Source organism: Alosa pseudoharengus, unplaced genomic scaffold (assembly GCF_046254945.1).
Source record: "Alosa pseudoharengus isolate Yale_2024_CS ecotype anadromous, Long Island Sound unplaced genomic scaffold, YU_APseudo_1.1 YU_APseudo_1.1_scf_14, whole genome shotgun sequence".
Lineage (NCBI taxonomy): Eukaryota > Metazoa > Chordata > Actinopteri > Clupeiformes > Clupeidae > Alosa > Alosa pseudoharengus.
In genome coordinates this window covers 5663414-5685582 of record NW_027468609.1, presented here as the reverse complement: position 1 = coordinate 5685582, position 22169 = coordinate 5663414, and the positions used below count along the sequence as shown (strand labels likewise).

Sequence of the window (22169 nt, the reverse complement as noted above, 5' to 3'; positions counted from 1 at the left end):
AGCCGGGGAGCAACGCGAAACGCCAGAGACGTATCCGAAAAGGTTCCTTTAACATGCTGCTCCCTTTTGGATGTCATCCCACATCCACCGAAGGTGTTCACGATTTATGCCGCAAGCTCTAATGCTCCAGTTTTATAGCCTACTAGCCTACAAGACAACGAGTGATGTGGATTCGTCCGGTGGATCTTGTTGAATTGCCGTGCGCTATGCATTTTCACATTCTAAACTGAACCTCAGCGTACGCTACAACGGCGATTTAAAGGGATCTTTGTTTTGCTCATCTTTGGTAGGCTATTTCCCTTCACGGAGCGGTCGAACCTCAGGGGTTGAGGAGAGAGATTTGGAAGGGATCACTAAAGGACAGGCTGTTCACAGATGAATACATATTAAAAACAAGACATCGTAGGCCGTCCATTTTGTCACGGGAGGATGTTGAGGGATGGACTGCTGAGATAAATACGAGATTTAAGCTTTTGGAAATGGAACCATTCGGAAATATTCAAGGATATTAATCACATCTTGGCAGACAGATGAAAGGACGATGACAATTTCATCATACAAGTCACATCTCACTTAATGTTTGTCACCGATCTGCAATCTGGAAAATTGGAACTGGAAAAAGATGACCCAGAAATCATGATCCTATGTCTATCGTGGCTCTTGTAGCAGTATACAGTATAGAGAATCCTGTAGGATAATGGAATACCAAGCAAGACAATGACCTGATTTTATCTAACCAAGTGCAGAGCAGTTGGGTTTTTTTATGAAACGCACCTTTATGTTAGGCTATTTCACTGATTCCCTCTGTGTTGAGCATAATTGCTGAAATGGCATAAGATTAATGCTCTTGTTTGTTTGAGCGTGATTTACAGCTACAGGACCTCATTCTGATTTTTAAAACAGTGGAATAGGCTATTTGTTTCGTGCGGAATCCAGCAGCACACCGAAAATACCGGATTTCTGTCATCTGTAGCCTAACACAGAGCCATCACTGACTGGCTTACAGAGGAACATAACCATCCGATGAATAAGGCCTCCCCACAGACCGTGTGATGTAGTGTTCGGGTTGAATTAATCAGGAGCATCTCTGGACCAAAAAAAAAGAAGAAAGAAATTGTAGCCTATTTGTGGACTCCTGAAACTGGACCCTGGCAGAGGATATAACAGTCATATTCGGAAAAGAAACCAGCTTTATTGTGTACGAGTTTGTTTATACTCCGTCCTTTTAATCACGACGGTTACAGTAAAGTGTCTGTCAAATGTTGGGGCACCAACCACCTGGCTGTTGCTGGTCTATCACCGGCGGAAAGGAAGACCATGCCTATTGCTTTTGACATCATATGAAACTGTGGGTGGTGTTTTACTAGTCTACATCCACAAGGGCACTTCATTTGTTTGTTAAACCCATAATCACATTCCACGTTTGTACGAAGTTGCATTTGACAGCTAAGGGATTGATGACAAGCCGAAGACAATATCGTTCCTCCGATGAATTCTTTTGGACAAAGTCTGGTTCAGATACGCGACAGTTAACAGGAATTCGACACGTTCCAAGTCCACAGTCTGTGGGGTTTCTGCTGTTTCGCTCAAAATGTGGCGAGAGGGATCATAAAAGAGCTTCAGATTGCATCAAGATTTGTCAGGAAAAAGACGAGGAAGAGGCTATGAATCCTAGATGATGATGATGATGCTCGATACTCAGGTACGTGGATAATATTTGCCTGGTAATGTGTCTGCTGTTGTAACTCCAGAAGTTATTTATTAGAATTCCTTTAGCCACTCTCGTCGCATGCGCAGTGTTTTTACGCGAGAGTCCAAATCCAAATCCAAATTTGCAAATAGTAGTGTGTTGTTTTTTCCCCTCACGATTAGAACAAAACAACAATCAAACGAGTTTGGACAAACAACGTCGTGCTTGGGCGCAGTTGCTAGAACTGATTAAAATAAATTACCATAACAATTCCCTATTCAAACAATCGCTCTAGGCTGAGAATCATCATTGTATGGTCTTTACAAAAGCGATTACAGGGCTGGCACGAGGCCATGGCTTTTGTGGAGCTGTTATGGCACGCGGAACCTGGGCAGCGCACGGAGGGGAATCGGACGCATCACAGGACTTGTCCGTTCCAATATGATGCGCTCACGGACATTGTTAATTCGTTCTAACAATAGGTGGAAAACTGAACAGGGACAAAAGTTGGGAGCACTTAAATTACCACAGTGTAAAAAAATATACATATCGGTATTTTCTACCTCCCAATATGAATAGCTTTATGACCGTGGGCCTCATCTTCATTCACCAATTTAGGACTAAAAATAGTTCAGACACAAAGGTCTCTTCATTAAACTTCATTGGGTTCATCCATCCTCAAAATTCAACGTCGTGCTTACTGAATGTGATACTGGATCGGATACTTGAATTTGTTTTTCTCTTTTTGAGTTGAGCAGTGCTACAGCCGTACATCTGGTCTTCAAGGCTGTGTTCTAGGAGGCGCTTAGAGGATGACATGTAGGCAGGGTCGGTCATTGCCACGGGAAGGGTGAGGATAGTCACCCATCACTGACAGGATGACAGGATGGTGATTCCACTCAAGTCGCACCACCCACTGCCTAATTTACAGGAAGACATGTCTTGTCACTTATAGAGAGATCTACCTTCCCCTGAAGAGCATCCTGCCAGATAGCAGTTTTCTGTTGTTGTTCATCCTGTATTGCTGTTAATGATTTGGCTGTGTCATTAATGCTTTCAGTGATATCATTAAGTTGTATGAATGTTTTTATTCTGGCATAATGGTCTCAGTAGTCTTCGTTATTAATGAAGGCAGACTTAGCTGATGAGAGGAGGCTTTGGGAGGTATTTGGCCTGTGTAATATATATGTGTGTGGTTCTGTTCTGTATGCGGGTAAAGGTGCATGCATGCATGGGCAAGCGTGTGTGTGTGTGTGTGTGTGTGTGTGTGTGTGTGTGTGTGTGTGTGTGTGTGTGTGTGTGTGTGTGTGTGTGTGCGTGCGTGTGTGTGTGTTGTCCCTGCAGTTCCAGAGCTTGTCACCTTGTGCTTCTAGATTCATAGGTCCACCTCTTTCCACCATGCATGCATTAGGCTGGGGTTGGACAGACGCTGACGTGTGTGTGTGTGTGTGCTGAGAAGAGTGTAAGCTATTTTAGGCAACTGTGTTAGCATTCTTAGTGAACCCAGTGAACCCAGTTTGCAGTGGTTTGATAATAGATTTCCTCATCTTTCTTGTATTCCATTTCCTGGATAACATCAGGCCCCCTGTGTGGCACAGAAACAGCCCTATCAGACCAGGGCAAGACCTTCTTCATGTTATGTGGGGTGGGGTACATTAAGGATGTGTGTGCTTAAGAAATCCAGAAATCAGATGTTCACTGTGTCTCAGACAAAGATGCTCGACTAGTAATGTTTCTGTGTCTGAATCACTCTGAAAGGGCTATTTAAACAGAAGATGGATGTGAGTGAATGTCAACCCTGAAAAGCATTCTTCTCCTTCTGTAAACCATGGACACATTGGTTGGGTTGCAATGGATGGAAAAAAAAAATCAAACATACACTTCTGAAGCTTATACTGTATCCTATGAATAATCTGTTAAAAAATCAAAGTGTGAATGTAGCTGTACTAATGTGCATCCTCTCTAAGAATTCCTCTGTATGTATTCTGTTTTTATGTCTGTAACAGTAGTAGCAAATTCTCCAGACTTAACCTCGCTGGTCACCACCAACACAGTCTCCTCCACCTTGCATTGTTTATTTCCCATCTGGTTCTAATTCCATTTCCTTTTTCTCTAAAAATCCCTGCACATGGCAGTGCCTTGGACCCACTGAACTCACTTACTCCTTGTTTTCCCCAGACAAGGACTTCTTAATAACTTATTAATACACCTCGATGCATTATACATCGCTGATATTACCTCTAAGATCTTCAGATGCTTTTCTGCATGGTAACTCACTGCAATTTGGCCCAGGGAGTGATGGGAGTTGCCCTGCAGCTGTATGGCATTATCCAGCCTTTGGTCTAGCTATTAAGTAGGCTTCTTATTTTGCCACGGTAGCCTACTGTGCTGTGTGTATGGGTATTTCAATTTGTGTGTGTTTGTGTCTGTGTCTGTGTGTGTGTCTGTGTGTTTGTGCTCACATGTTCATGTGCCCACGTGTGTGTGTGTGTGTGCCAGTGTGTTTACGTTCTTAGTGGGTGTATTACACAGTAATAGCTTGACTGTGGCTGGACCATAAACCTTTACAGACCTTTAAAGTCTGGCCTTAGGGTCTGGCCTTGGTCTGTGTGCCGCTGGCCTGCCCGGGAAAGCTCTGGCTCCAGCAGCTCTGGCTTCAGCTCTGGCTCCAGCAGCCTCCCCTCATCATCACCACCACCCCCCATACCTCCACCCCCCCTCTCCCTGGGAGCAGGAGGTTAAGACGCGGACGTGTAAAGTCACTCTGGGCTCCGTCCAGCCCTGATGAATTATAGATAAGGGGGAGATGTGCGGTGCGGTGCGGTGTGGTGTGGTGTGGTGTGCGCTGGCTGACTGGCGCTGGAAAGCATCCGGCTGCGATCGATAGACATTGGCCCACACTTCCATGCAGAGTTACTCCTCACCTGACAAATCTGGGCTCTTAGGCATGCGTGTGTGTGCGATCCATCCAAAGGCTGTGTTGTCAACCTGCGTGCTCTGCTTAGTGAAGGTGATGTCTTCCAGCAGGCGTTTGCAGGCGGGCTTCAGTGGTGCCCTTTTTGTTCCTCAGTCTTCACACTCGGGGCTCTTGGCTCAGGGTTTGTCTGCTGGAGAGCAGCCCAGTTGTTGTCGTGTGCTTTTGTCTTCTAATCAGTTTGGCCATTTGTTTTGCCCCGGAATGCCGACCTGTCTTTGGAGACGCTTCCTCTCTATCTTCTATAGAGGATTAACCCACCCCATGTATACCGTATATTGCGAAACCACATCAGAGCACATTTGGGGATGTAACAGGAGACAGGAAATGGCTGTGACCTGACTGTCACTGGACTGTCTGCTCAGCCCAAGTGCATCTTGGGAAGTTTTCCCAAGGGAGTGAGGTTACTCAGCTGCTGAAGGCATTTTGTGAAGGAGATTTAAATAGGTTTTCTGGTGTGCGTGTGCGTGGGAGTTGATGCATTGGCATGGTTCTGTGTCTGGGAGGTTGTGCTCTGGGAGTATGTGATGCACTACATCCATGCGGTCAAACAGGGCAAGACAGCTCCATGTGTCTATTTATCTTCTCTGATCTGGACCTTCACTGACCTGCTCTCAGTTTTGTGTCTGTTGTGAGAGGGTACAGGGCTTGTTAACCGGAGCTCTCGCTCTCCCTCTCGCTCTCCCTCCCCACATCCCGATCCCCTAATTTGGCCCCTCACCCTCCGGTTGCTATGTACACGGGCCAGACAGCCAGTCCGCTGGAGCTAAGCCCCTGCCTGGCACCAGGCCCAGCCGACCGGGCCAGTGTGGGAAAGAGGGGGGACTTCTCTCTGACCCACTCTAGCACCCCCCCAGCCTCCGGCGGGCCGGTCTGGGCTGGAGTGCACACCTGCTGGGCCTGGCCGCTCCGAACTGGAGCCTCGCCTCAGGGTAGCTAGCGTCCAACCTGGTGGCCAGACAGTCTCCCGCTGGAGTACACACACACACATGTGCTTGCACACACAGACACCCACACACACCCACACACACACACACACACACACACACAGACAGACAGACAGACAGAGACCGTCTTAGATACTGTTTCACTGCCAAGGTTTCAGATGATGTTTTTTTTTTTTATGTAATAATCCTCTCATTGGCCAGCTATGCTTTCCAAGCGTGCTGTGTCTGCCGTTCTGTATCGATTACTGCCAACAAACGTCCCTTTAACTTCAATGTTACCGCTGTCCCTCACGCCAGTAGCTTTCGTTTGGGCCCCAGACCAGCTTGTGCATCAGCAGAGCAGGTCCACACATGGAAAATAATATGCTTCGGATTACAGTGCTGGAACAATGGATTAGCTCCCGACACCTGGTCATGCCCCTGAATGTCCAGTAGATGTCTCTGTCACCCACGTTAATGAGCCGTAGACGGCTCAGATGAAGTGGCAGCTGGTTACTTCTCTCTCTCTCTCTCTCTCTTTCTCTCTCTCTCTCTTACTCACTCTCTCACCCACAGACACACACTTTTAGTCAAAGGCTTTCTCTCCCCACTGCTGTCGGGGGTCCAGCCATTGTGCAACGAGGTGGCTGTGCTTTACGACTGAATTACAAGCTGCGCCCCCACAGCTGTAACAGCTCAGTTGTCCTGGTGTTTTTGTTAGTGCTTAAGTCCTGATGAAGTGGACTGGGTATGTTTTGTCCCCAGTACGGGATGTGTCAAGGGGCTCGCCAGTTTCGGTGTTTATATCTGGCATTTCTTTCAGGCACTGTTTGTCTTGGTAATGGCATGATTTCACAATAATATCCTTCTTGATTTCTATATAGACTCCTCTGCGTTCAACTAAAAACCCATTACAACGTTAGAACAAGTACAGTGTTAGAAGTCATTATGATGAGCACAATGCAAATTGTTCCTTTTTATAGTTCCTTAGTCAGTATGGGCAAAGACAGAGTCCTGACCGAGAGCCAGGATTTAAGATGACCTCATCTCCCATCTTATTTGTCCGATGAGTGCACCGCGAGTGGATAAAAGCGTCCGCGCCACTCACCCAGTCCATACCGGTAATTACAGAGGAGCACAAGCTCCAACTCCACTGTGTTCCAGTAATAGAACGTGAGGGGAATGACGCTTCACAATGGCCTCGGCGGCTATTGGCCCCTGCTGTAAATAATGCCCTTTGAGTAGCGTGACTCAAGGGGCCTGACGCAGAACCCGCCCCTCGGTCTGTCCACCAGACCCAAAATGTCACTCAAGCAATCAATGGCTGCCTACCCCTACTCTTCTTGCAGTCCAACAACCAGCGAAAGGCCACCTCCTGGGACAAGGACAGAGGGACAATAGGTTTATTGAGCGGGCTGCTCCTGTGCTTATTGCCGCACTCAAAGATCCCCCTCTCTGCCTCGGCCCGTATCTTGGACGTCAGAGAGGGCGTGGATGCCCTGTGGTCTGTGGTGGATCACAGAGGAAACATTATGCATTCATGTGGGGTACAAACCTTTTCTTGTGGATACTGTATTGTAATTAGTCTTGGCCATGTGAGTTTTGCGTAGCCATATTGTAATTCTAGCTTTGTCTGTGTCTGTGCGTGTGTGTGTGTGTGTGTGTGTGTGTGTGTGCTTGTGTTTTATGAAAGAATGAAATGATTCAGGGACACAGGGTAGTACATTCACAACCTTGTGACAATTTCTTGGGAAGCCATTGTTCTGGCTGTCATCAGGTTTTGGAGCTGACGAAAGCTGTCTGAATGACTGAATCACACATTCAGCACACATTTAAAGAAACCACACTCGTGTGTTTTTGGTCACATAGGCACTTTTCTTCAGACTCATGTTTCAAGAAATGCCCTCTTGTGTAACACCGCCCTTGATTTCATCAGGGATGTTAAGCATATGCAGTTATAATAAACCTTTGTCACACACACACATACACACACAGACAGACAGACTGTCACACAGAGACACACACACACACACACACACACACACACACACACACACACACACACACACACACACACACACACACAGGCACACATGCACACACACATGTACACACCCACTTCTAATCAGACTGGAGGCTCATTAGCACATGGGGATTGATTGTTTTCTGCAGACATTCATTACGCTCCCTCAGCAGAGCAGACGCACATTAGATCTGTCAGCCATGACGCCCCGCGCCTCCTTCCTGCTCTGTTCATTTCCCCTCATCACTGCACCCGCCTCTCACCAGCACACTCACTCATGTGCACGCAATATAGCCCTTATATTTGACATGATACCCATACCAGTGGTATACCATGGTATACCATACCACGCATTTTTAGTCTACCTACCAAGTAGCCACTGCACTGTGTATTTGAGGCATCTCTTCTTCAAATAATTCATGTTTTCATTGTTAGGCCCAGCTGATGAGTGTGTGGTTGTGCTAGCCACAGCTGAGGAGTGTGTGTAGGTGTTCTAGCCACAGCTGAGGAGTGTGTGTAGGTGTGCTAGCCACAGGAGAAAGCTAATCCATGCAGTGATGCAGGCAGCAGGCTGTGGATCATCTGGACCATATTGTACTATATATAACAATGCCATACCATAAAGTTGCATCAACCGTATTATAGAACACAATGTAGCACTGCTTGGTAATGATAGCTTCTTAGCATTCACTGAAGCAGGGTTCCGCTATAGCAGGGCCATTACTCCAAAGCCGTATGTATGAGACAGATGTCGCCTGTCTCCAGCAGTGTGCTCCCCCCTCTCTCCCCCCTGCCTGTGGGCTTAATTGAGTAGACTGGGTTAGGTTTCTCTGCTGGGGAGAGCAGCTCATTTGCCCTGGTATTCCCCGGGTGGCAATTGAGAGGGAGTGAGGCACCTGGCTCAGGCAATGCCCTTGAGATCTCCCTGGCATCATTTTGATTCTGTCGTCGGGTTGAAATGGTGCATGTAGCCATACAATCAGGGCGATAGGTCTGGCAGACCTGGTAACTCGGCAACAGGACAGACAAAGGAACGTGATTTGTTTTGTTTCTGTTGCTATGGAAGCAAAGGAAAATGGACATGGATCAGACTTCAGACCTGTGCTTGAGACCCCCTAGGCAGTGGGCATCAGTCCCAGTGTGTGTGTGTGTGTGTGTGTGTGTGTGTGTGTGTGTGTGTGTGTGTGTGTGTGTGTGTATGTGTGTGTATGTGAGAGAGTGTGCGTGCACACAGTGCCTGTGTTTTTGGGGCCAAATTATGTATGGGGTGTATTTGTTTGTTTAAAAGAGATTGTATATTGATTACATTGAATACATTTTGAATAAAGCTGAATAAAGTTTTTTTTCAGCAGTGGTGTGATACAGCTGACTGTGCACCACACGAGGACCATTGTCCAGATTTGTTTCTTTTTTTTTGTGCCCCCTACCTACACACGGTACAGGCCGAAGGGAAATAATACAGTAATGTTCTCCCCCACAATTCTGTTTACCTAGGGAGTCTGCTTCCTTCAATGCTGAGTGATATGGTGCAATCGCGCGTTTGACAGGGTGTGTCTGTGCATTTAGCCCATACACTGTGTACTCATCTGTCACGGCCTGGACAGAAGGGACATGGGTATTCGTGCTGACCACTGAAGTGTTGAGAGCTTGACAGAGCGCAGTGGACAGCAGAGGCTGGGCATGTGTGATGCTATTTGTGAGGAGGAGGATGTGGAGGTGTGCATTTAATGTAATAACAGCGGATGTTCAATGGCTGCTGCACTTTATGTTCTTGGCACCAGTGTGTCTGTGGTGTTCTCTTTCGTTTGAGGGTTCAGTGCATCTGTCGTTGGGTGTAGTACTATGTACAGATGTGATGCAGTTTCGGAAATCCTCTGTCCCTCTCTCCTGGTCAGCTGATCACAATTGCATTTCAGTTCAAGTCAGGACTGTGAGTGTTGTGGTCTGTGTCCAGATAACCGTCACTGGTACATTGAGTACAATTTGGCTTATTTTGCTAAGAGACTGGTGATAAATAATCATGAAAAATGCTTTATTCAAATCCTAACCATGAGCCCTCACTAGCAACACGCCAGTGATCAAGTTTTACCAGCAGTCCCATAATCAGATTGTCCAGTCAATTCTCCTATAGGTCTCTTCCATTCAGGCCACTGTTGAAGCACCAGCACTGGCGCTAGGTCAGTGTGTCTGCCAGGGGAGGGTGACTCTTGAGATCGGCCTGGTGCCCCAGACTGACCCCTTATCAGTGGGCCGTCAGCGTTCTGGGCCGGGCCTTGATTGCAACGCTGTGACCGGTCTGGGTCAGGCGGCTCTGGGGGGTGGGGGGTGGAGGGGGTCAGTGCAGCGCAGCAGATCGGTTGTCAGATTCAGAGTCAGACGGCGGAGAGTTTTTTTGGCAGCAGTCCAGTTTTCTGTGTATGTTCGTTCGGGTGGCCTGTGGGTCTTTCTGAAGTTCATTAACTCAGTCTTGTGCAATACCTGCACTGCTTGTCTCTTTGTGTGTGTGTGTGTGTGTGTGTGTGTGTGTGTGTGTGTGTGTGTGTGTGTGTGTGTGTGTGTGTGTGTGTGTGTGTGTGTGTGTGTGTTTTCCTGTATATGAGGGCCTGGAGGTTGTCAGGGGAGGGAGCATAATTTGTCTGCCTTAAAAAAGTTGGAGACTGAAAGACTGAAAGATGGTGTCTAATGATGGGTCCTGTTCCTAATTTTAGAAAAATGTGATTGATAAGGAGGACGTCCTTTCAGGATATCCCCCTGTGATCTTGAAGTATTATGGCATGCAGGTCTGTAAACAAACATTCAGGGACCGCTATTAATTTTTCTTATTCAACAAAGTGAAAGGGCACTTCCTGTTTTGAGGGCCAGCAGGAACAGGAAAGGGTCCATCCATTGCCGTGGCAACCGCACCTGGCCAGTCAGGGCCGACGTATAAACATTGGGAGGCGTGTGTCAGCTCTCATTTGCGTCACTACAAGGACCCTCTTCCTGTCGGGTGACCCACGACCTCAGTGACCAGTGCTTGCTCTCCCTTGGACACTCTCTCCTGTCTGAGAGCAGTTCCTATGAGGAAGTTGCCTGGAAACTGTGCCAGAGAGCCATCTGTGTGTGTGTGTGTGTGTGTGTGTGTGTGTGTGTGTGTGTGTGTGTGTGCACGCACTCTTGCGTGTGTGCTCCAAATGTAACCACTCATCTCGTCTGTTCCCTTTGAAGTGTTTTAGGGAGAGAGCATTAAGAAAGTAGCAGCCATCTGCTTGTGGTTTCACTTGATAACAAGACAACTGGGGGGCGAAAGCTGAAACAACACTGAGTTCAGTTTGAAACTTTGACTCCACACACTACACATATTTTTTTTCTCTCCGACAGAAAAGAAGCTTTTGTTGTTTTTATACTGACATGTAATGTTACACCAGGCTGTACGGCAAACTCAAGGACTGGTCGTCCATTTTGCAATCCCAGCTGGAAATGCTGCAAACTACAAGTTGTTTCTCTTAAATGGGTTTGACCCTGTATTATGTATCACGAATGTTTGTGTTTTGTGGTTTTGTGTTTGTGTGTTTATGTGTGTGAGAGACAGAGTGTAAGAAAGAAAGGGAAGAAATGAGAGGGAGGGAGAGAGAGGGAGGGAGAGAGAGGGAGAGAGAGGAAGAGAGAGGGAGAGAGAGGGAGGGAGGGAGAGAGAGGGAGAGAGTGTACTGCATGCATATGTATGTTACACACATTCACACAAACATTAAGATGAATACTGTAATAATCCCTATTTCTCCATTTATAATCCGTAGGTGTTATGTGACGGATGTTACTTTCTCCTATCGAAATCTGAATCTAATTAGCCCAGTGGGTAATCATTTGCCTGTACCTGATGCCCTCATTAATTAATTGATGATGTGTTGCCTCATGGACTATCCATGTTAATTCCCCTGCACAGATCCTAGGCTATCAAAGAAGACTAAAGATTCTCCCCTAAAGCTTTACACATGTAAGTGCAGTGAACATGTGAGAAAGATCGGGGGTGGGGGGTGGGGGGGGGGGGGGGGTGAAAGAGTGAGAGGCCCTCTGAACTACGTGAAGGAGGGGCCTTTGGATGGATCGCTGCCACAGATGCTGGCCTTGGCAGCAGTTCAACACTGTCATGAATGCTACACTGAAGCTGTGCTGGAGGGAGAAAGAGGGAGGGAAGTTCACTGCTGTTGTGAAGACTTTATGCAGAGTATGATGTGAGATCAAAGCTGCATTAGTGATGTCACAAAGTCATCTTGACTTTGACAACCACTTGAATGCCAACGCTCATGCAAAATGTGCAGAATAGCCAGGTAGATAATAATATGTGTGTGTGTGTGTGTGTGTGTGTGTGTGTGTGTGTGTGTGTGTGTGTGTTTTTTTACGTGGATAAAGGGAATGAAAGAGGACGGTAGTGTCTAGGGGACAACAAGCTGAATGACTTGACCTTTGACCCGCTCATCTCAGTGGAGTGCTGTCTTATGTGGCTTGCAGGCAGCTCTGTAGTCTCCATGGTGACGACAGCTCGGTGCTGTTCTCCGAGGGTGTTTTCATGCATCCTAATGCACTCTCCCTCTGCTCTGCCTCATTCTGTCTATCTATCCACCCCTCTCAGTATCTCTCACTGTCTCTCTCTCTCTCGCTCCCTCCTCCACTTTCTGTGCATCATGCATCCCTCCTTTCATGCTTGTTTATGCTAACGGTCCCATTTGCCAATCATCGACGTGTTTATCTCGTGGATGTTCCTGACATCAGCTGTGTTAACACCTCTCTAGTCTTTCACCTTATTTCGTTCTTTGTTCTCTTCTTTCTCTTTTTCTTTCCCTGTCATTCTCATCCACTGCATGGAGTTCTGTTTTTTTCTTTCCTCTGTATGAGAGTATCAATCTCAGTTGTTTTCCTCTTTCACTGCAAAAAGGTCTCTTCTTCTGTATTCCCACATAATTGCTTCATCACTAGACTCTCACATTAATTAGTGGCTATTTTGGATATGTGTGTGCGTGTGTGTGCGCATTTGTGTGTGTGTGTGTGTATGTGTGTGTGTGTGTGTGTGTGTGTGTGTGTGTGTGTGTTCATCTTTAGACAGATCACCAGACAACCCACTGACAGCTGTTGTCAGTCAGTGGGTTTGACATTAAGATTCTGTCAGAGGAGGATGAATTTGCGGGCGGCGATATCCTCATCTCCATCTCTATCTCCATCTCTTGTCTCCATCTCCACACCCTCCCCTCAGGCGTTCGCCTCCTCTTCCTTCTCCTCCTCCTAGTGGTTCATCAGACCGACCGCTAATCATTCGCCTCCACCACCACACAAGCGTGCTTGCTAAAGGGCTGGGGCTTTCAGCCCAACTGACTTCCTGTCGGCATTGTTATCGGGGGGTCACTTGGTGACTCAGTCAATTATGGCCGCAGTTACATGGTCATGTCTGAGGCTCTTAATGGGCACCCTGTTTGGTTTTATATTGCAGGTACACTGTTTATACTGCAAATCAACCAATCAGTCACACAGGCCACCAGCTGCGAACGGATTAGCCTGTATGAGTCATGTGGCAACCTCTAAAAACATTATTTAATTTCTGAGTAATGATTTCATAAATCCACTTTGATTGTGTTTTTCTAGTCAGGCATATGCGTAGACAGACCCTTTATATTAAAATTGAACAGAAAGAATCATCCTCTCCTATGTATCAGGATACTTCAGCATACACCCTGAAGACCTGACTGTGTGTCCTTTTTTAAGTTGAGTCAGACTGTGACTTGACTCTACTCTTACAGAACTAAATTACACAGGCTTTGGGGGGGGGGGGTCTGAGAGATCCAAGACCGGATGGTCGGAATGCTCTTTTAAGTGCCTTCTGACCTATATTTCACGCTCATGCATACATTGAGCATTAGAGCAGGGCTTTTAAACTGGTCAGCCGTGAGCTAGCTTGCCATTTATAGATCTTAGTTCTACCCTTGCTTTCCTTAGACACACACACACACACACACACGTGTGTGCATAAACACAGTAGTATACACACAAACAAAAATACTCCTTAAATTCAAGTACATAGTGACATTCTAACACACGTACTGAGATAGGCTTTAAATAGCACCGCTAATTATCATGTATCATTAATTAGAGTTGTGGAAAGAGAGGAGGAGAGTTTGTGATTAAGAAAGACAGGGAGAGAGTGAGTGAGAGAAGGAGAGAGAGAGTGAGAGAGAGAGTGGTAGAGTGAAAGAGAGGGGAGGGCAGAGAGCAGTATGAGAGCTCCCTGAATACCTGCTCTCTGGGGCTCGTCTGACGCCCCTGCATTCCTTGAGCTTGGTATTCTCAGTGCATGATTATAGCGTGTGTGTCTGCGTGTTCGCACACACACATGTGTGTATGGGGGGTGTATTTGTGGCAAGCACCCGCATGTGTGTGTGTGTGTGTGTGTGTGTGTCATAAAGCCTCGGACAGGCTACGGCATGTCACAGGGCACCCTGCAAGACTGGGACGAAACAGAGAAGAGCTGAAGAGAGAGAGAGAGAGAGAGAGAGAGAGAAGCTGAGTGCTGGTGACTCCAAGCGATAGCAGAGCAGGAGGGAAGACGAGGAAGAGAGCGGGCGGGCGGGAGGAAGAGGCAGCGAGGAAGAGATAACAACAACATTTAAAAAAAAGAGCTGAAAGGTCTTTGAGAGAGAGAAAGAGAGAGAGCGCGAGCGAGAGAAAGAGAGAGAGAGAGAGAGATCTCCTTTTCCGCGTGTCACTCAGTAGCAGAGAGAAGCAGGGCTCTGCACGGCTCGGCAGCCGACGAGGCAGAACCTGTTCCTCTTCCTATCCATGCGGCGGGAAGCTGACCCCCCAGGGATCAGAAGGTTAGCGCTGCTGGTCTGAGCCCCAGCCATAGCCTCTTCTCTGGGGGGCAACATGGACGCCAAGTCCCCCTTCAGCCTCCAGAAAGCACTGGTCCAGCCCATGAAGATGTGCATGCTGGACTTCCCATTCACCATTCTGGATCAGCTGGTAGGGAAGCCTGGTCCTTATATTGTGTGTGTACTGTATGTGTGTGTGTGTATTTTCCTATGTATCTGTGTATATGCCTGTTCCTATTCCTGTTCCTCTGTGTGTTTGTGAGTGTGTGTGTGTGTGTGTGTGTGTGTGTGTAGTCTACGTGATACGCAGGACTAATTATACCCATTTAAAAAGCATCACCATCTCAGTATACCCACTAAAAATAGGCAAGGATATGTATTAACATTTGGGGTTGATCACAGTATACCCACTACAGCTAACAAGACTACACCACTGGTGTGTGTGTGTGTGTGTGTGTGTGTGTGTGTGTGTGTGTGTTCACCAACCTCAAGGGCAATGTTTTCAGATTGCTGCGCTTGTTTATGAACTTGCTGCTAAGACCAGTGGCTCTTGTCTGCTTGTTTATCCACATTCTTTTGTCTAGTGCATGCGCTGTTTCCACAGCAATGGACATGTGTTGTGTATGATGCACAAAGACAACTTCATGTCCATGTCTTTAGGTGTGTGGGTCAGCTCAGAGACAACTTCATGTCCATGCCTTTAGGTGTGTGGGTCAGCTCAGAGACAACTTCATGTCCATGTCTTTAGGTGTGTGGGTCAGCTCAGAGACAACTTCATGTCCTTAGGTGTGTGGGTCAGCTCAGTTGAGCCTTGTGTGATGGAGGCGTGGGGATGAAACTGAACGTCCTCTCCTGCCACAGCAGCAGGGCATCCGGTTCCGCTCGGCTCCAACTCACTCTTTTCCATGGCAACAGGTTGAAGTGTTCGGCAAAGCAAATCCTAAATGAGCTCTTGAAAAAGGGCATGCTATTGTGTGTGTGTGTGTGTGTACGTGTGTGTGTGTGTGTGTGTGTGTGTGTGTGTGTGTGTGTGTGTGTGTGTGTGTGTGTGTGTGTGTGTGTGTGTGTGTGTGTGTGACTCATGTACCAATGGGAAGAGAGGTTATTTATGAGTTAATATCCTAGGTGAGGGCATGTGTTCATGTGTGTGACTGTGCTGGCGTGAGTATGTGTGCATATGTGTGTATGTGTGCATTTGTTTGTATGTGTGTGTATGTGTGCATATGTGTGTATGTGTGTATGTGTGTATGTGTGTATGTGTGCATATGTGTGTATGTGTGCATATGTGTGTGTGTATGTGTGCATATGTGTGTGTGTGTGCATATGGGTGTATATGTGCTGGCTTGTGTATGTGTGCATATGTGTACTCACAGCCATATACTGTCATTGCATGTCAACATGTGCTGGTCTTTAATTGGGTACATGCGTGTGCATGAATGTTGCGTGTGCTTGTGTGTGTGTGTGTGCGTGTGCACATATTGCTTATGAGTAAGTGTGAGCATACACACACTATGCACGCAGCATTGCTATGGGCCTAATCCTGTGCCTCTGCCTGGCTTGCCTCCAAAAGCCCGTGGTATCATTCACGCATGGCTGTTGATTAGTCAAACTGATCAGCATCCAACTCCATCATCACACAGTTGGCGTCTTGTTTAAACTACGTCACTTCTTATGTCAACACTGTTTACGTCTCAGCTTGATGACTGGTGGGGGTGGGGGTCTGGGGTGGTGTTGGTTGCACAGAATTTAGGGCAGTTTAAAGAGGGATTGATCTGCTAGTATGTTTGCTCGGTCCAGTCTAGACAGTGTTGTGTGTGTGTGTGTGTGTGTGTGTGTCAGGGTGGAGGTGGGGAAGGGAGGTTTTCCCTGTGGGATGCGCCCTCGTGTCCTTTGAAGTGTCTTCCCATGGGAAAAGGCTGCATCCTACTGCAGCCCCTGTTTCCTTTCTCAGGAGTCCTCAATGTTTTATGTGTGTGTACGGATGGGGGAGTGAGAGATTTTAGGTCATAGGGTTTAGCCCTGCAAAGCATCCTCTCCTTGCAAGCTCTGTGTGAGTGTGTGTGTGTGTGTATGCGCACACGTGTGTTTGTGTGTGAGCTCCAGTAGATCCAACACTTTTGGGTTTCCTCTAAGGAAGTGGCCTCCAGCATCAAACACCTTCAGCATCCATAGTGTGTGTTGCCTCCAGCATCAAACACCTTCAGCATCCATAGTGTGTGTTGCCTCCAGCATCAAACACCTTCAGCATCCATAGTGTGTGTTGCCTCCAGCATCAAACACCTTCAGCATCCATAGTGTGTGTTGCCTCCAGCATCAAACACCTTCAGCATCCATAGTGTGTGTTGCCTGTGTGTGCTCCTCTGTTGATGTTTAGCAGGGGCTTCGCTGTCTGTTTGCTTTTGCATTGTGTGCATCACACAGCTGTGGGCTTGTGTGTGTGTGTGTGTCTGTGTGTGTGTGTGTGTGTGTGTGTGTGTGTGTGTGTGTGTGTGTGTGTGTCAGCATACCTGTGCTATTAGTGCCCATATCTCTCCATGCATGTGGCCACGTCTATTTTTAGCCAAATAGCTCCAGATAAAGATCAAAAGGAAAACATATCACCTGTTGTAGCCAAGCTAAAAATAGAGGGGGAAGGGGAATTATGGGCCCATTTAGATGCTGCACATGGATAACTGAATGAAGCTTAGGAGATATCATGCCTGTCAGAAAATGCTATTTTCATCTTACTTTTCCAATTAAAGCATATTTAACAGTAGCCTAATGTTATGTCCATGACAAGGTGGACAAATGTTATGGTTTATGCTCTGACTAGTGTTATGGTTATGGTTGTGGACGGTTCTTGCCATAATACTGTCCCATGATTATTGCAAGATAGGTGTAGGAGCTCAGTGTGTATTTCTACAACTTGAGTGTCTGCTATTTATGATAAAACATAAAGGGGAATGGGAAATTAAGACCAAAATCTGTGGCGATTGTTAGGGCTGAAAGGCACTCTGTGGTGATACTGACCCTCCTGTCTGTAGTCTTAATGTTGTTTTAATGTGTGAATATTGTCAGTAGTCTCCCGTCTGCTGATCAAAAATACAATAAACAGTACTGAGCATGCTTGAACTAACAAGGTTTAATTTGATAGATGTGTGGCTAAACCAGCGCAAGACACAATGTAGCTCAGACGGCAAGTTGAGAGATGGGCTGAAAATGGGACTAATTTCAACTTGACTGTTCGTAAATCTGATCCGTAAATCTGATCCATCTGATGGAGGAGGCATGTGGAATAATCTCTCTCTCTCTGTGTGTGTGTGTGTGTGTGTGTGTGTGTGTGTGTGTGTGTGTGTGTGTGTGTGTGTGCGCGCACTGTGGGACACTCCATGCTACAGTAGGCCCTGAGGTGGCTAATGTCTCTACCTGTCCCACCTCAGTCCAGTATGTATGCAAATCAGTGAAGAGATATGGACATTTTAGTTGCTCAGTCTTTTGGGTAGGAAGAGCTAGAGGCAAACTCTCCCCTATGTGCTCACATCAACCAGTGTAAGAGAGTTCAAAGATACAGCATGCACATCCAAAAACGATAAATACTGGGTGCTGGACAGAAAAGCAGATGCAAAGATAAGAACGACGCATAAGAATTAGACTCCTGCAGGACATAGAAACACCACGTGTTGATGTACTATTAAAAACGCTAAGGAGCAGATTCTGGTGTGCGGACTCATCGTTCTTATCCTCACATCAACCAGTGCCTTTTCCATGTCCTGCCAAATAGACGCAAGAGTTTTCCATCACAGAATATTCTGAACGTGCCTGTAGCCATTTTGGTGCAATACCGATTTATTTTTTATTCCATTGAGTTTAAGTGGATGTTCCTGCCACACTTTTTATGAGTTGGGCCGAATGCAGTTTTCTGTGGAAATATTTGACGTGGGCAGTGGGTCTTTAAAAGGCAAACTTGAGTTTGTTGAAAGAGTCATCAAGCCTTTCACTTTGTAAATCTTCAGCAGAAGCTCTATTGAGTTTGTGTAGGTGGTAACGGCATTGGGGTGACAGAGATAGATGTGCCATGATTACGGCCAGCACCACTTAGGGATCTCTCATTTTCCACGGCTAAGGAAAGGAGCTCCTGACCGTTTAAATGAATGGAGTGTTTACTGTAATGCACAAGGGTAAAAAAACCCCACCAGAATGGATGGAACACCTGGCCTGTTGTGAATGGCTTTCTAAAATCAAAGTGGAGCACTGCCAAGATTCTAAGCATTAGAGCTGGCAGGCAGGTCTCTCTATCTTTCTCTCTCTCCTGACTGTCTCTCCTTCCTGCTGTCGCTCCAACTCCTCCCTTTCTCTCTCTCTCTCTCATGCTATCTTTCCTCCTCTGTCTTTGTGAGGCCAGTCTGACATCAGGCCTTTTGTTTTGTTGTAGTTCCGTCAGGTGTGGTCAGAGTGAATTGAAAAATGGATGGATGGATGGATGAAGAAGGAGGAGAAACCCTTGGCAGTCACTCATCATGTTTGCCTAAACCGCGTTTGATGAGAGTGCTTCTAAAAACCAATTAGGACGTCATTATGGATGGCAACAGTGCAGGACTCAAAGTGACAGCTCTTGCATCTTTGAAGCAACCCCCAACATTACATTAAGAGTCAGGACTCCATCACAGTAATCAGTAGTTCTTCCACAAATGCACACTGCAAAAGCACTGTGCTCAGACTGATGGATGTATACAAACATTGGCACACACACATACACACACACAAAACGAACCCACATTTGTACACACAAATACACATAGTCACAGGCACACACACACACACACACACACACATGCATATAAGCCAAACATAGACGAAAAGAATGCTGAGACCCAAACAATTTGAATTCCCTACAGTTTGCGTGCATGCGGGCACTTTTCCTCTCGTTTTGAAAACATGTTTCACAAGCCAGACATGTTTATTTTTCCTGCAAGCTCTTTGCCTCTCTAAATCCTGCTCTTAGAAACATTTGGATGCAGTCACTAATAAGAGCTCATGTTTCCGTGCGTAAGCACATTCATCCAGGCGGCCGTGGCGAACTAGCAGGCGGCCTCTTGGCTCAGCACGACCGCGTGTGGAGATATTACAGAGACGGGGCAGGAGTACTCTCTGAAACCATCCCCCTAGTGGCCAGTATGGGCTATGACCACTACAGGAAGATGGACTGTAGGTTTATCATTGGTGTATGTTGTTTGTGAAGCGGCAGTTTGTAACAGTCACCTCAGTTACTTAGTTAAAGGATTTGATTATGTTAATCTGATAAAGGCTACATTTTACAATGTCGCTTCAATTTAGCAAGGTCATAGATTCACTTGTGTGGTAGTTAGCTACACAAGCAAATAATTGTATTGTATTGTGTTAATTATATAATTTTATATTGTGTGTAAAAAAGGAAAAGGCCAGTAGCACAGTGCAAGTGTTGTGATTGCTTTAAGGCTGCATCTATTCTTGTGTTGTGTCCTGTTTCATACAGTGTTGGTAGTATACTGTATTTTCATACATGGTCGTGAATGAAAATATGGTATAACTTGTGGTGCCTGGGAATGATCTGGTTGTTTTGTCCTCACAGAGTCATTATCTTAGCATTCCGCTACACCCTATTCTGACCTAACACAGCCCTTTGTAATGAGAGCCCCTGTCCAAAAAAGGCAAATAGAGAGGCCATTGTTGGGGAGGGAGGCTAGCGGCTAAAGCTCGGTACATACAGTGCTCTTATGGCCTGATGGGATTACTGTGGCACACTATCAGACACATCAACAGCCTTAATGTGACCCGTCTTCTTCTGACCCCTTTGTTTGATCGGGAGATCAAGGCTGTGGAGTGTTATCTGATAGACGGAGGCTGCTTTGTTTGCATTGGGCCAGCTCTCGCTGGCTAATGAATGAATGGGCATCTCACACACACACACACATTACATGTGAGTCAGCAGTGACCTTTTAGGGAACTGTGATGGGAGCAGTATGACTCTCATATTGAGTTGTTGTTACGTTACTCCATCTATACCTATATGAATGTAGTAAACAAACAGCAGAAATATAAAGATCCATTTAAACTCATTTATAGCAAAACATGCTATACGTGGATATTTTGTCCTTGATGAAAATTGAAAGATGTTCCTAAACACCAGTGGTTCTCAAACTCTTTTTTATCATTCCCCACTTTGGGGTTATCAATTTTTCAAGCCCCACCTGACCTCATCACTACAGCAACATAGTAACGTTAAAATACTATTTTCGTATTTTGATTACACATTTCCTGTCTCGGTCCCCTAGATCTGATGTTGTGATTTATATTATATTTAGGCCTATTTAGCCTACCACTCACTATCACACTATTGTATTTAGGCCTATTTACCACTCATTTGTGTTTGTGTGTGTGGCTATTTTGTTTTGAATGTATGATCTTCCTTGTCAAAAAAGAAAGGCGTTATAAAGGTGCAAAAAAAAGACCAATTCCCTCCCCCACCATGACCCCACCTGTCATGTCTGTATTCCCCACTAGTGAGGCCCGCCCCACACTTTGAGAACCACTGCTACACACCATGGGTATAGGCTTTCATGTTGGTTGCTCTCCTTGTGTATATGTTTATCTCTGTGTATATGTACGTATACTGTGTGTGTGTGTGTGTGTGTGTGTGTGTGTGTGTGTGTGTGAGTGCACAGGCGTCTTATCTGTGGACTAAAGCACCGAGGGGAAGGAAGCAGGCAGGCTTTTGTGGCGGGCCGTGGCGCTGTGCTGATGAAAGGCTCAGAGGGCTGCTGGGAGACAGAGATGAGATGAGATGAGAGGAGGAGAGTAGAGAGAGGGAGGAGAGGAGGGGAGAGGAGGGGAGCTCCTCTATCTACCACGGGAAGGATGGGAAGGACAGCTCCCTCTGATCTCTCTCTGTTGGGAGAAAATGAAAGAGATGAAGAGAGAAATGAGATAGAGAGAAACAAGGGATACATGGAAAGAGGGAGAGAGAGAGAGAGAGAAAGAAAGAGAGAGAGAGATAGAGTTCAGGGGGTGTTTTTTCATGGAAATAAGTATGTACAGTATGTGTACATATATGTGTTTATATTTAATATGACATGTTTCATGTAAATAGATATCTGTGATGGGTCTTGGTTTATGGCTGTGTTGGCTACACTGCTGGTCCTCATCTCTTGGGGCTCCTAAATAGTGAAATTGGCCCGCTGTGTTAAATGAGTGTCCTCCCATCACAGCTCTCTGTTTACATCTCATGACACAACAGATGTTTCCAGTCATGATCACTCAATCAACAAAGCCAAAACAAAAACCCTCGCTCGTTCTCCTCAGACATCTCTGAGTTTGAAACGTTCTGTCGTTAAAGCCCTGCGACGTGCCACTGACACAAAGACACAAAAAAAAACCCAACCGTGACCGAGTGAGCCGTCCTCAAGCTCACAATGTGGACACAGAAGAGCCGTTAAAAGAGAACGGCTCTCATAAACCAGGCCCTTGAAGTCGCTTTTAGCGTCGACCTCCTGCAAACCCGGAAGTGACCACGCTTCAGTCCGAAACCCAGTGCAGTCCATGGGAGTAGGGATGGGTATGGGGATGGCCGTGGGTGGCGAGAAACGAGGGAGGAATGAGAGTCGTAAACGTGTTGTCAGGGGCCTGAGGGCTACTGATGGCCTGCTCGTGATGGGAGGGGCCAGCTAGGGAGGGGGGGGGGGTGTGACCACCGTGTGGCTGTTTG

At 46.5% G+C, this 22169-nt stretch overlaps 1 protein-coding gene across 2 annotated transcripts in view; it reads left to right on the top strand.

Annotated features, from left to right (window-relative positions):
• Positions 1 to 1253: 1253 nt before the first annotated feature.
• Positions 1254 to 22169, top strand: part of LOC143122734 (ral guanine nucleotide dissociation stimulator) — a 66856-nt gene continuing 45940 nt past the window's right edge. Inside the window, exon 1 of one of the 2 annotated variants that reach the window (XM_076283568.1) lies at positions 1254 to 1702. In XM_076283568.1, the coding sequence (XP_076139683.1) occupies positions 1676 to 1702 (27 nt within the window). In that variant the 5' untranslated portion in view covers positions 1254 to 1675. Of the gene's footprint in view, positions 1703 to 14289; positions 14601 to 22169 lie in introns of those variants that run through there. The other variant, XM_076283567.1, reaches the window with a different exon arrangement.